At 29.1% G+C, this 13955-nt stretch overlaps 2 protein-coding genes across 8 annotated transcripts in view; one reads left to right on the top strand and one right to left on the bottom strand.

Annotated features, from left to right (window-relative positions):
• The window catches only part of LOC105256781 (RNA polymerase II degradation factor 1), a 59858-nt gene extending 56014 nt beyond the window's left edge, over nucleotides 1-3844 (top strand). For 6 of the 7 annotated variants that reach the window (XM_025412433.1, XM_025412432.1, XM_025412434.1 and 3 more), the window contains 7 exons: nucleotides 466-646; nucleotides 1235-1365; nucleotides 1698-1846; nucleotides 2320-2499; nucleotides 2695-2799; nucleotides 2879-3079; nucleotides 3326-3844. In XM_025412433.1, the coding sequence (XP_025268218.1) occupies nucleotides 466-646; nucleotides 1235-1365; nucleotides 1698-1846; nucleotides 2320-2499; nucleotides 2695-2799; nucleotides 2879-3079; nucleotides 3326-3487 (1109 nt within the window). In that variant the 3' untranslated portion in view covers nucleotides 3488-3844. Of the gene's footprint in view, nucleotides 1-465; nucleotides 647-1234; nucleotides 1366-1697; nucleotides 1847-2319; nucleotides 2500-2694; nucleotides 2800-2868; nucleotides 3080-3325 lie in introns of all 7 variants that reach the window. The other variant, XM_011267006.2, reaches the window with a different exon arrangement.
• A 5211-nt stretch (nucleotides 3845-9055) lies between these two features.
• Nucleotides 9056-13295, bottom strand: LOC105256783 (MD-2-related lipid-recognition protein). The gene is made up of 4 exons (XM_011267007.3): nucleotides 13109-13295; nucleotides 10487-10615; nucleotides 9638-9807; nucleotides 9056-9233 (listed from the first exon to the last, which is right to left on the bottom strand). The coding sequence occupies exons 1-4, from the start codon at nucleotides 13191-13193 to the stop codon at nucleotides 9150-9152; spliced, it is 468 nt and encodes a 155-aa protein (XP_011265309.2). The 5' UTR covers nucleotides 13194-13295; the 3' UTR covers nucleotides 9056-9149.
• Between the last annotated feature and the right edge of the window lie 660 nt (nucleotides 13296-13955).

Below are 13955 nucleotides of genomic sequence, written 5' to 3'. Positions count from 1 at the left end.
TTTCAACAATTCAAAAATAAGTATAAATAAAAAATTTTTTATATGCAAAACATAATTATTTTACGTTTGAGATCTATTAATATTTGCTTATTGCATTATCTCGCATCTTAAAAAATTTTAATAAAAGTTTAAAAAAGTTTAAAAAAGTTTAAAAAATTATGTTTTGTATAAGGAAAATTTTTTTATTATTCAATAATTTTTTATTATTTATTTTTTATTACAAGAATATAAAAATGATGAGTTATTATATTTTTTGAAAGAAATCTTACAATAGATCACTTTGTCTATTTATATAACATATTAAGTAAGAAATAAAAGTAATAAATTATCTTAATAACTATATTTATAGTTTCCTATATTCTCAATTATTCAGCTACATTTCTCTCTTGTAAAGTTTTGAAGTATCGATCGCTCGTCAGTCTATCGAGAATCCATGGTTTCTATCTTCTTGTTCCTCTTTCATAGTACAAGATTCTGAGTGGGTCGACATAGTGGAGTCAGAGTTGAGGAGTATTTTAGAGCCCAGGGACGTTCCAGCGATGGCGCACTCTACCTTGTCCGAAAGTGTATCCTCAGTGACACCACCTCTACCGCCGTTGTCACCCCATGACAGCCCACGTACGCCGAGAAATCGATACTCAACGAGGTAATCTGACTTCAAACAAGGTCTCTTCTTCGCACAACCGGTGTTACTTCCGGTCACCGCCCCGAACCATTTCCGATTTTGTTGCCTTCCCATATCGAAATTCCAATATCGGTGTCTGGCTGAAAAATCGCTTCTACGATGTTAAAAATAAACGCTTCCCCGTTGCATCTTTTAAATTCTTAGTCACAAGACTCTTGCGAGATATTCATTCAACAAAATAAAATCTTTAATAATTATTTAATTATCCTTATAAAGAATAATTTTTGATGATATTTTTAATAGAATTATATTTATATTTATATTTTAAAGCAATAATTAAAATGCGAGTGTATTAAATTAAAATATTAAATATAAATTACAATATATTTAAACTTGTTAAAGTATAAATTATAAACAAATCACTGTTTTTTTCTTAACATTTTTAATGACTTAACTTTATAAAATAATTTTCCGCTGTTTAATATGAAATAATCTAATCTCTTTCATTTTTTATTTTTTAATCTCAAACTTATATATTTTAATGCTGCATTATGTGCGAAAGCTTAATGCTTGTTAGTATTAATAATAGCGTCTTTGTGGAAATTTTAGTTTACCGTATGGATCGAAACCAAATTACAGCGATTACAGCAAAGCTATGGAGAAGAGAGGTTTCTCAAGTAGCACAAAACATCGTGGCGCCTCGACATCCAAGAAGGAAACTGCGAAAAAGTTTTCTCATCGTAAGTAGTTAATCGCTTTAAAGAGGCAAACATTTTCTAAAAATTTACTCTTCCTTTATAGACATAACATTTATTAATTTTATTTTTTAATATTAAATTACTATTTCTCTTGTAAATTCTTAATATTTATCGTATTTCTTATTTCCATACACAAATAGTAATAATGATAATTATATAAAAATTAAAATTAATTATATATAATTATCATTATATTAATTTTCCATACTTGATCAATTAGTCATATTTAATTTCAATAGTTAATAAATGTTTTTATCATCAAGATTTTTACAAATCCATAATTGCATATCTATATAAATGTTTTTCTCTTTCAGTTTTTGGAATAGAAGCCGCTGATTTAACATCCACAACGACCGGACTTGATTTGGATTCCATGTTGGATAGGAGCGATTCTGATCTCAGTACGACCGACGCAAGGACGATTAGGAAGCAATTGGAAGGATTAGAAAATATGTACAGCGAAGTAAGTTTAATATCATTTTAACATACAAACATTTGTTATTTTTAATTTTATTCTGATTTTTTTTTCGAGAAATTTGTGTCATAAAAAATTAGAATAAAATTGTATCGCTTTCTATCTTCTTCGAAACTAAATTTTTTTTATTATATTATATATTTTAAATATTAAAATGAGATAAGATTCTTTTCTCTTTCTCTTTCTTTTTTTCTTTCTTTACTATATTATTAATGATATAATCATATTTAATTATTATATCTTCTCTAAAAAATCAATATAATAATATGTAAAGACAAAATGCAAAGTAACTCACATTTATTGTAAATTTAAACGTAAAAATATTAGACATGTCACTTTTCTACGGTCGCGGTAAAATGGGAGTACGCGCTAAAATTAACGAGGACATGGTACGCTAAAAGTGCTCATGGCACCAACGTAATTGAATTTATCTCAATTTGCATGCGAAAAAACTGTCGCAGGTACTTAAATTACTCGGCGGAAGCGTGAAAAAGAGACGAAAGGCGAGAGGACTTACTAGTTATGGTTCCGTTTCATCGTTGCCAACATCGTCCGTGTCATCCAGACCTGTCACGAGGCATCATGATAAACGTAGATCTCACGTGATAGATGATAGAATGAAGAAGGCCAAAGACATCAAGGTTAGCAAAGTTAATGGATATTTTTCTGTTCTCTCTTTACTTATATATAAAAGATTTTTCTTGTAAAACTTTCAATGGATATAAAATTTCGAAAGTACTGTATTATTTTATGATTTAGAAATTATTTTATTCCATTTCATTTAAAACAATTCTATTATTATAAAATCCCTACGTAAAATAATTTTTATTGCGTAGAGCATCAATAAGCGTTTCCAGCGATTGGAGTCGCACGTGGTGACATTGGCAAGATCCGTGGCACACCTAAGTTCAGAGATGAGGACTCAGCATTTGATGATACAGGTGAGAAAATTGTTAGAAAAAATTACAGTGCGAAACGAGCTGAAATTTCCAAGACTCTACTACTACCAGGCTTTCGCAGGAAATGGAGAGCATAAAGTGCGAGATTGCGACCCTCAGAACGCAAACGAGCATGGCGATGGTCAGGTCACAGTCGCAACCCCTGATCAAGGATTCAGAACTGCCGGCGCTCTCCAATCCTTCGAGGGTGAAGAAGCTGACCAAGTTCTTCGGCACGGAGCCACCTCTCATCAGATTATTTCTGAGGGAACTTGGGTATGAGGTAAGAATACTAATATGTATATTTCCATCATTTTGGTATATTTTGGAAAAAAAGAGTAAATGATTTGACACATGAAAAATTTTTTTTTAAACAAATATGTCATTTTACATGTGTTCATTTTTCTTAAAATTATCGATGCATTTATGTTTTGGAATAATGAGCGATTTAAAATAAAGAGATCTTACATATTATTCCTTGATTAAAAGGGATAATGTAATTAAATAATGACTGTACGTATATTTAAAGAAATACGCGGCTGCTTTCGAGAAAGAAAAAGTCGGAATGGTGGAGCTGCCTTATTTAAGCGAAGAGAGGTTACAGAAGATGGGAGTTCCGCTGGGTCCGAGGCTAAGGATTCTTCAGGAAGCGAGGATTTCGGTGTGCAAAGACCCGATTTACGTAGTATAAATTTTTCGGAGAGAGCAAACGTTTCACGGCACAAAGAGAGGAAATTAAAAAAAAGGTCTGAATCTAAAGAAAAATTTCCATTATTGATTGACGTGTCAAGATACCCTTTGAAAGATATTCTCGAGCTCGAAACCGCTAAGTCCGTTTGAATGACAACTCTTTTTTTCGTTTGTCACAATCTACGCTCGCTGAAACATTATTTCACAATGTGTTTGACGGACAGATTCGTTTTGTCGCAAGTTCACCATTGTAGATTAATGCCAGAAGAAAGATATTAATTCGCCTGTTTAAACAGTTTGTAAAATAGCAGCTCGATCAATAGAAAGACGCTTCTGACGTATGTTAAATTTTTTAGGAATTAATATATATATTAAATGCAAATTTTTTTACATTTATACAAAAAATATTGACGTATAAAAAATATTGCAAAGACGAATAATTAAAATATCTAAAAAAACCTTTTTTAAACAATAGTATTTACTGATTATATAAATAGTATCAATTATATCTTTCATGGTATCAATTACATTTACACTTTTTTTGAGCAAGTATTTAAAAAATGTATATACATTAAATATTAAGAAAGAAAGAGAAAAAGATTATTTTAGCTAATTTCTAATGATCCATATTTGTTCCATATTTGATGCATAAATATCGTAATCATTTCTCAAATATTTTGCACTTATCGTAAACTGATAACACATTTCTTCGAATATTGCAAAATGATTTATTTACGATGGAAGCGAAAGTTCATAAATAAAATGAAAGCTAATGATTAAAGAAGAAAAAAATTAATATTATGCGCGTTATACACATTTTCCGATTACATCGAAAAAAATTATAAGTATATAAATATATAAGTCAATAAATTAATATGAATAAATTATGAGTAAATGTGTCAAGATAACAAGAAAAACAGAAGGTATATGAAGGGCATAACTTTAGATAAGGGACTGCAATTCGGTGGTTTGAAGATCATTAAAAGTGTAAATGCTTGTATTGTCGGTACGACCTTCTTGCTAATTCTAGAGATCTATTGTTAGACTGTATTTATCCTGCGGGGAAACGAATAGACAGATATAAAGATGACCTGGCTCGCGAGAAACTTGACTGTTCCGCCTTCCCAGGTCGTCCATTAGAGATGATAAGATTACTATGTAGATTTAGATTATGCGTACGGACTGAACGCCGATGATGCGGCTCTACCGTGGGCGATAATTCGTGGCGCTGATAAAGCTCGGCGATTAGGCTCGAGAAAAGTCATGCACATTGGGAACAATGAATCACAGGTACGTTTGCCAAAGAGACGTGGGTGTCGAGGTGAAATATACGGCCAAGATTATAAAAAAAATCCACAGATTTTCTATGATATTTATATTTTATACCGATATAATGCCGGATGTGTTTCAAGACGTTGATATTTTTGTTCTATTATAGCGCTAATACGAAAAATTATTTTTTATTTTTTTCAACAATAACGCTATGTGTTATTTTTACTAAATTTTTGGGACACCGTGTAACGATTAAAAATAAGATAAGTTACTGTAACAGCAAGACAATCGAAATTATATCACGGGATTCCTGAATTAGCTGGTACTTGTTGAAAACAATTAATATTATTGGATAAAAATAATTAATGTTATTTATTTGCAATTTATATTAATTCAATATATCTATGCTTGCCTTTCTAAAAGAGGAATAGATATTCATACAGACTATTCATGCAGAATAATCAGACATGTCTAATGGCGTAAAAATAGCAATGCTTTCTTTCAGATATATTTCTGTGCTCGCTTTGTATTGCCCTAAATTTCGGTCGCATGGCAGCATGCGCCATGTAATGTCGATACCAAAGAATCGATACCTGTTCCCTTGTCGCGACGAGAACGACAACGATAATCGCTGCTTGTGATTGCGAGTCACGAAAAGATACACCACTTTGATACTCGAGCAATAGCGCTTTGTATTCTTATTTGAGAATACATAAACTGTAGATTTATTAATCGGCAATATGTATTGATAATGCATTCATAAATTTAGTTATCGTATCTTCAGCGATTAGTTTAATATTTTTAGAATGAAGTTTTTTAAGTTTATAATTGATGCTACGTATCTCGAGTTCCATTTTGTTCTCTGTCAATATATTAACTATTGTACAGTTAATTAGTTCTATAAATGTTTCTATTATTCTATTATTATTATATATTAATATTATTATTAATATTATTATTTTTATTTTTAATATTTGTATTATTATTATTATTATTATTATTATTATTATGTTGTTAAATCTTGTATTTAATAAACAATTGCAGATAAAATTCTTCAGTAGTTATAAAACATGTTGATTGCAGATAAAGCTCTTCAGGACTTATGAAACATATAAATTTTTATTAAGAAAATGTGGATGCATGATGTTAAGCGGCTTGCAAAGCCGCTTCAATAACATAATAACTGGAGATTTCCCAGAATGAGTGGAAAATTTGAACATGGCATTATTCCTGCATTTTTAATATTTATAATATCGATATTTATCTCTCGTATCATTAACAATTTTCTAATCATATACCGTATTAAAAATGAAAATATTTATTATTTAAAGTATTATCTCTCATTTAATTTATAAATAATAAAACTCTCATACAACTTTTATTTAAAATTAATCTGGAATTTATTCGATATTGAAATTTAATGTCAATATTGAAATTGAAAAAAATTGCGATGGATAATAATATAAAAAAAAAAATTTACATGTTTATATTTTGAAAGAAAATATAAACGCGTGTTTACAGTTCGACATTTTCGGAACGCATTTAATTTACATAAATCTGTCAAAATTCATATTTATATTTATATATCGCAACTGTCAGAATTCATCATCGGTGTAATAAATTTTACGAGATGAAGTCGCTGCTTCCTGTTTGCCGGCGAAAATTCGTGGCCTTCTCGCGGCGTTTTCTGAACTTTCTGCCGCGGCCAGTTCCTTCGTGAATCAACTGCCTTATTCAATTGAATAATTGCGCATTAACTTACAACGTATAGCGAACGGGTCGACCAAAGTGATCTGTTATTATGGCCTCTGACCTCGGGCCGCGCCGCGACAAGCCGCGCCGGTAATCGGCGTTCTCTGGACGATAATTATTTTGCTTACAGTTATCCTCGATCAATCTCGTAATGAGAATTGGCAGCGCGGAGCACTAGGTTTTTAATTATCGAGAAATTGCGTGCGCATCATCCGACGATGATTACTAATTGCCGCGTTAAATATCGCGTAAATTTTTGCTTAATATCTACGTCCGCAGCGGAAATGAGAAAGTGGATGATGGTACGTTTTGGCGAAGCTTCAAGATACTTCTTGTTTTACTGTAAGAAAATACTCCCATATTCCGTTGATAATTCAAAAAAATCGGTCGAGCAAATGTAAGTTGAGAAAGCCAATCTTAAGTATTTCTCAGAGAATATTAACTTTAAAGAATATAAATAAAAATTTCCAGGGAATTGAGAAGGCTTCCAAGAAATTAAGAATATAAATTATAAATAGCCAGTATTTTATTAGAATATTATTTTGTGATTAAACAAAATAAGCGAAGTAAAAATGTTAATCTTTAATCTATCTCGGTGCCATTAATCTAATCTATCCCAGTCGCTCGTCCAACTATTTGTCTAATTCAGTTTACGTTCAAAACAGAAATAATTATCGTAAGCGCTGCGTTGCTGATGTAATAATAAATGAAGATAAATGGAACTGATATCCTTTTTTCTCATGGATTCCCTCCTGGCGGCCGAATTTATAAACATCAGGAGCAATTAAAGAGATTGCCTGATAGAAATTAATCGGATAAGAGTCGTTTGATCAGCAAATTTAACTGATGATCGAATGAAAATAATGATTTCGCTATTATATAGTATATCCGACGTATATATAGAGAGATTTGACCTACATTTCTTTCTTTTCTTACATGAATGAACTCGCATGTTGCCGTATTACGTATTGTAAATTTCGACAGAATCGACGGCGGGACCGTCTTCCGGCCACTTTTATCAGGAAATGCACAATTTAACAATTGTGGCCAATTATTTTTCTAGCAGGCTCGTCTTTGATTGGCCATCTGAGACCGCGCCACATTATGGGCCTTTGCGTCGCGCAATATGTCACCGTGTGTGACTGAACGAACGATCGTCGAACTCTTATATTTCGTTCGTCTACCAAGAATACCTTGCATATATAGGTCGAATCACATGCTCGCAAAATGATGCTGCTTCATAACTTTGTATCATTGTTGAATACTTCGTATATAGTTACTATATATATGTGTATATATATATATATATATATATATATATTTATTTACTTATTAACGAACAAGTAATAATTATGTAGTAATTATTATGATAATAAATGTAAATATGTTATATAGCAATTTTCTTAGATAGGAACGGGTTTTTTATAGTCACATAAAACTTCAATCGACTTTCGTCGATAAATAATTTCGCATTATAAGATTAAAACTGGTGCGATCAATTTACATTTAGAAACATATAGATTTCGCTGATGGCATTTCAAATATGGACATTTTCCGCTTGAAACATTCAGAACTAAATGACGGCTTAGCTGGTATAAAAATGGATTTACTTTTAAATAGGCAGAGTAAAAGATATCAGTATATTGTTTTTTTCATTTTAGCTATTTTAATGAATTGCACACGACATTTTGCGATAAAGCTTATTTATTTATAGACAGCGGAAATAATTATGTCAGAAGAATATTTTTTTAGTATGTTAATTAATGTAAATAATATTATTTAATTTCTATTAATATAGAATATATAAGCGATTTTATCCACACTAGAGATTAAATGTTTTAAAATGTTTAAGAGATGTATAAAAACACATGACTTATAATAGTGAGCACGAGTTTGATAAAATTATTATCTGAATTATTACCAGTTTGATAAAATTATTATCTGAATTATTACCCAATGCTTGCGAATTTTTTAATCAGACTCCTCTATAATTCGAATTATTAATAAATAGACGAAAAGATAAAATGATGATATATAATAAGAGAGAGAGCAAAAGCTAGCGCAATTTATGGAACGTAATTTTATTATTAACGAATTAAATGTATAATATTAACTATAAACCGAATTATTAAAGTCACAAATACTTATATAATTATTTTAAATACAGATTGAATGTTTAGATACTGTAAAAATTACATATAGAGCCTTCCCTTCCCCCTCAAAAAGTCAATATATAACTTTATCGAATATATAATTTTATAAATATTATATAAAAGTCGAACATACACTCTTTTTCCTAAATAGAAGAATCTTTAATATTTTAAGATATTTAAGAAAAGTTGGCAAATAGCTTGTATAAAATCAAATAGAAACCATCATGCAATTTTCTCTGAAAGAATTTTGCGAATCATTAATTAAGAATTATCGATAAATATTATAATATAATGATAATGTTTTTTATTAAATTATTTATTAATGATTATATTATGATAAAAATTTATCATATTTAACATAGTATAAAGGCAAATATAATGAAAGATTGCAATTTAATACAAATATATTATTTATTTTATTAAATTATGAATCGGCGAATTATAATCATTGCGAAGGATGATATGTTGAATTTAAGAACAACAACTTCACTTCACCAATTTAATTTGGAACATAAAACAGCATTCTTGCTCTTGCTCATTCCACAATTTCCATTTGAGATCATATGTTCGCTGTAATTAAAAATAAAAATATGTTTTAAATAACGATATATTTTAATTTTAAAATTAATTTCTTCTTCTAGTAATAAACTACTTAACTATTATAACCATTCTTCTACATATCAAATTATATTTAAGTTTTATATCTTTAAGTATATTATCATTTCAATGTTAAACTTCTTAATATTTGAATAGATTTAGAATGTAAAAAATTGTGTGTTGAACATAATCATATATATAAATAAAAATATTACATAAAATATAATAAATCACATAAAATAAAATAAAATGAAATAAAATAAACAGAAAATAAGTTACGATAAACAAATACATATTATAAAGTCTATAATCATTTATACATAAATATAGTACGAAATAAAATGGCTTATTTACAATAAAATCAAAAAATTATTTACCGCAGGGAACTTCTTAGAGATCGGCAATACCACCGTATATGTTTGTTTTTGATTAGGTACCGCCGGACAAGTAGTACATGGACAAGCTTCAATTGGCATGCCCAAAAATGGCAAATCGACTATTTCCGAAGCCCAATATGCTCTGCTCTGTAATGTATCACCACCGAACTCTGAAATAAAATATATATTATTAATACATCATTATCTTGATTAAAATAATTAATATTCTATTTTTTTAAATCTAGAGTGAAAAATATTTTTAAAGAAAGATAAAGAATTAACAGCATCTTCTAAAGTTTATGTAAATTATTTTTTTCCACAAAATATTTTCTTGTATTTTAAAGCATTGACGTAGAAACGTTAAATACGTGAAATACTATAGGCTATAATTATATTTTATGTAATGTTTTTATTTATATATATGATTATGTTCAACACACAATTTTTTTACATTTTTTACATTCTAAATCTATTCAAATATTGAGAAGTTTAACATTGAAATGATAATACATTGAGATTTTTCGTGTTAATAATAAATGCTATTTTTAAAATCTTTCTAACTTATAACATTTATTAGAATATATTGCTACGATTCGTAATAATTTTTAATGATCTTTATCATGATGATTGTTGTGACTACATTCTCTCTTTCATTTGAGATATCTTTTGTATATATACATATATTAAATTAAATTCAAAACATGTGCATAATTGTAAATAAAAGATATGACGAATTTATTAATTTCTAACACGTAAAGTTCGAAATTATTTAATACTCCTATAGTATACGTTTATAGTATATTATAGTATATTTTAATATAAATCAAACATATAAAATGTTATATTTACCAGTGGTATAGTCAAAACTTATACTCGCATTGCGACCCTTTTTTAAAGTACATGGTTTTCTTTCTTCAGCTTCTCTGCATGGGTTTACTCGTACTTCGTGTACAGTACAAACTGAAGTGTAATTTTCAGCTAAAACATAAATGATAAGATTTCATAAAGAATCTATTCAAAAAGTTGTTAAAATCCTTAGATCTCATTTGTTGTCCACAATTTAAATAGCAATAGAAGACATTAAGAATAAGAATTATCAAGATACATTGAAAATATTAGGAGAGAATATTTTATAAGAGATATACAATTTTTAAGTTACTTATATTAAATTTGTTTATAAGCAGATAAAATCTATATAAAATATATATAAAAAGAAAATATCATTTTATTTGCGTAGCACGCTATGAATAGAAAACAGCAGATATTTATGATTTTTAAGTTGTCATTATATATCTTCATAAGTTCATACAATAGTATTAATATTGTTTCTCTCTCGTATAAGAATTAATGAGATAAACGCGCGTAAATTGCTGTACAAAAAACAAAAAGAAAGAAGAGCAGCACGTGTCATCGATGACGCAACTTTTGCAGATTAACACAAACTACTTTGAAACTGCGATCGACAAAGTTTCTATCTAGATAAAGCGAAATTTTTGCATCTTAAGTATCTTCCTTTTTTTATGAAAATGTATACCAGATGTTTGGTTTATTCTCCGAGATTCGGTTATGAATTACAATATGGAAAAAACTTTCGCAAAATTTCGATGAATACGAAAAAACTTATTAAATTATATCTCGAGCCCCAACATATCACCTCTATTTGTATCAAAGTTTTCGCCGTTTCATTGATTTAGCAGATTTTTTCCCAAAACTATTTTATCCGGAAAGCTAAAGTTTGTATGATTGCTTTTTCCTACAAATAATAATGTTTTCATGTGTAATAATTCTCGCTTTTATCAAATGCTTATTGCGGAAAAATTTCGCGTTGGCTTTTAGCTTTGCGAGATTAATATAGCTTTTTATTCCTGAGATGAAATTGTTTTTCTCAGATTAATTTATCATATTAATTGAATGCATTTCCTTAGGTTCCACTTTCTGTAACTTTCAAATAGACATTACTTCATTATCGTTTTAATAATATTCCACAATATGAATTAACTTTGAATTAAATACATCCCAGCGAATATATCACTCAACATTTCAATTTAATTCAATTAATCTAGACAACATGTTTATAACAAATATTTACTAAATCTTTCAATACATATACATTTGATCGATGCGTAATAAAATTGATTAGAATTTTTTTACTTTTCCGATACAATAAATAATATTCGAAATTAATTTTCTATGGAATTAAAAATTCATCTTTTGTAAAGTCAAAAATTTTAAATGTCTTCTTTTTAATAAAATCTTCTGCTTAAAATTTTGGTAAAAAGAAAGAATTTAAATTTAAGCATTAATTTTAAAAAATAATTTTTTGGAAGGTTCACGTGATAAATGGACACTGATAAGTTCAATTGATAAGTGGGAAAGTAGATATGAAATTGATACAAAGAAATTGATAAGTTCAACTGATAAGTGGGAAAGAAGATATGAAATTGATATGAAGCTATTTTAGTCTAGCAATCCCTCTTTGTTTGCATAGAAAGGGGCGTTATTACTTTAATCTTCGTCCTTCTCTTTCACTTGCTAATCACGTGTTTATATGTTGTTGACGGTTAAAAATAGTTATTCCGTGAACATCTCTAATATAAATAATGCATTCTCGCAAATCGAAATTTAGAATAATTAATTGATTAATATTACGATTCAAAAGCTTCGTATATTGCCATACTTTCGTATATTTCAAAGTTTCGCAAAATATATCTAATCTAAAATTTAAATATATCAATTATTCACACTTTTTTCAGAATTATTTAAATATGAAAAAACATTTGAAAACTATATTTTTAATTAATAAATATTACAACATAATATTATGAAAAAATTTGTAATTTAAAATAATTCAATTTCTTTCGAAATAATAATAAATTAATACAATATAAATTTTTTAATTTTCTTAGCTTAGCTTCATTAAATTTTCTTACAAGGGATAAAAGGTAATTTTTGAAATATATTCTCGAAAGAGATTATTTCGAGAATATATTTTTAAAATTTGATACAAACAATACACATACATTGAAATCGATAAAAAAAATACTTGACGGTAGCAATGCATCGGACCCGTAAATAACATCATTTCCAAAATACGCATGATGGATGAAACTGAAGATAAAAATGCATGAATAACAGTGATTGCAAAGAGAAGTCCCATTTTCGCTTTACATATCCCTGATTTATTTACGCGCCCGCACGGTTCGATATATGGTAATCGCATTAAATAAGAGTTCGTCGCTCCGAGAACGATAAAAACAACGCATGAACGTCGACGATCGATATATATCCGCCGAAGGATTTAACCCCCGATTTTTCCCCGACTTTCACGTTGATTGACGTCAGTTACGCGATCAGGGTTCTCGATGACATTATGCCAAGCAAGAAACATGTCCCCGTCACTTTCTAGCAGAGCCCTTTCCGTTTAGTCAGCGAATCGCGATTCGCATAAAGGAGAAATATTGCGATACTTACGATGAGGGCACGGTGTAAAGTGCACAACTTCCGCGTAGAGCGTGGACAGAGCCAGGATCAGGAAGAGTGCGCCGATTCGGATCATCTTCGATGGATGGTGGTTCGTAGCCAAGTGAAAGAAGACCGACGTGAGGGTCAGTCTACGCACAGAAGCAGATAACGGAGCGGTGAACCGGGTGAGGGAAAGGGTAGTGGGGCCGTAGGTCAATTGAGATAGCGTCTTGATCACGTCGAAACTTATGATCGTGTCTCTTCTTTCAGCAAAATGCGTCATAGAATTTCGTTCCCATCGTCGATGACTAAGCAGCGAATGGTTTCATGATAACCCTTCCATATCCGGGATGGAAGAGAAGGAAAGTGAATTATATTTTTTGTATATACGTAAGATTCATTGCTAAAGGTCGAACTATTCTATCTAGTCTTATATAGGATGTATATTAATTACCCACATTGATTTTCATATAAATATAGATTTTATATATATATATATATATATTTTATATATTTTACATATTTTTTTTATATATACTCTAAAGTATCTCTTTAAGATACCAGCGTAGAATTTCAATTTTATGATAGATATATATTTCTATAACGTCTATCATGTATTAATAGTATTTTATAACATTTTATTAAAAAACATAAATATTTATAATTTGTTTAATACATAACAGAGCCTAATTCTTTATCAATTTATTAATTTATTCATAATTTACATTAAATATTCATTACAATGTACAATGAGGGGCCAGCTGTCGTGTAATGATAAACGACAAGTGATGATAATAATGAAAAATATTGGCAATACAGCACAATTACATCATTATAATCGTGTACAATTTAATGT

This window comes from Camponotus floridanus, unplaced genomic scaffold (assembly GCF_003227725.1).
Source record: "Camponotus floridanus strain SB8 unplaced genomic scaffold, Cflo_v7.5 scaffold50, whole genome shotgun sequence".
Taxonomy (NCBI): Eukaryota; Metazoa; Arthropoda; class Insecta; order Hymenoptera; family Formicidae; genus Camponotus; species Camponotus floridanus.
Note: the sequence above shows the minus strand (reverse complement) of the source record. Positions and strands in the feature narration are given on the sequence as shown.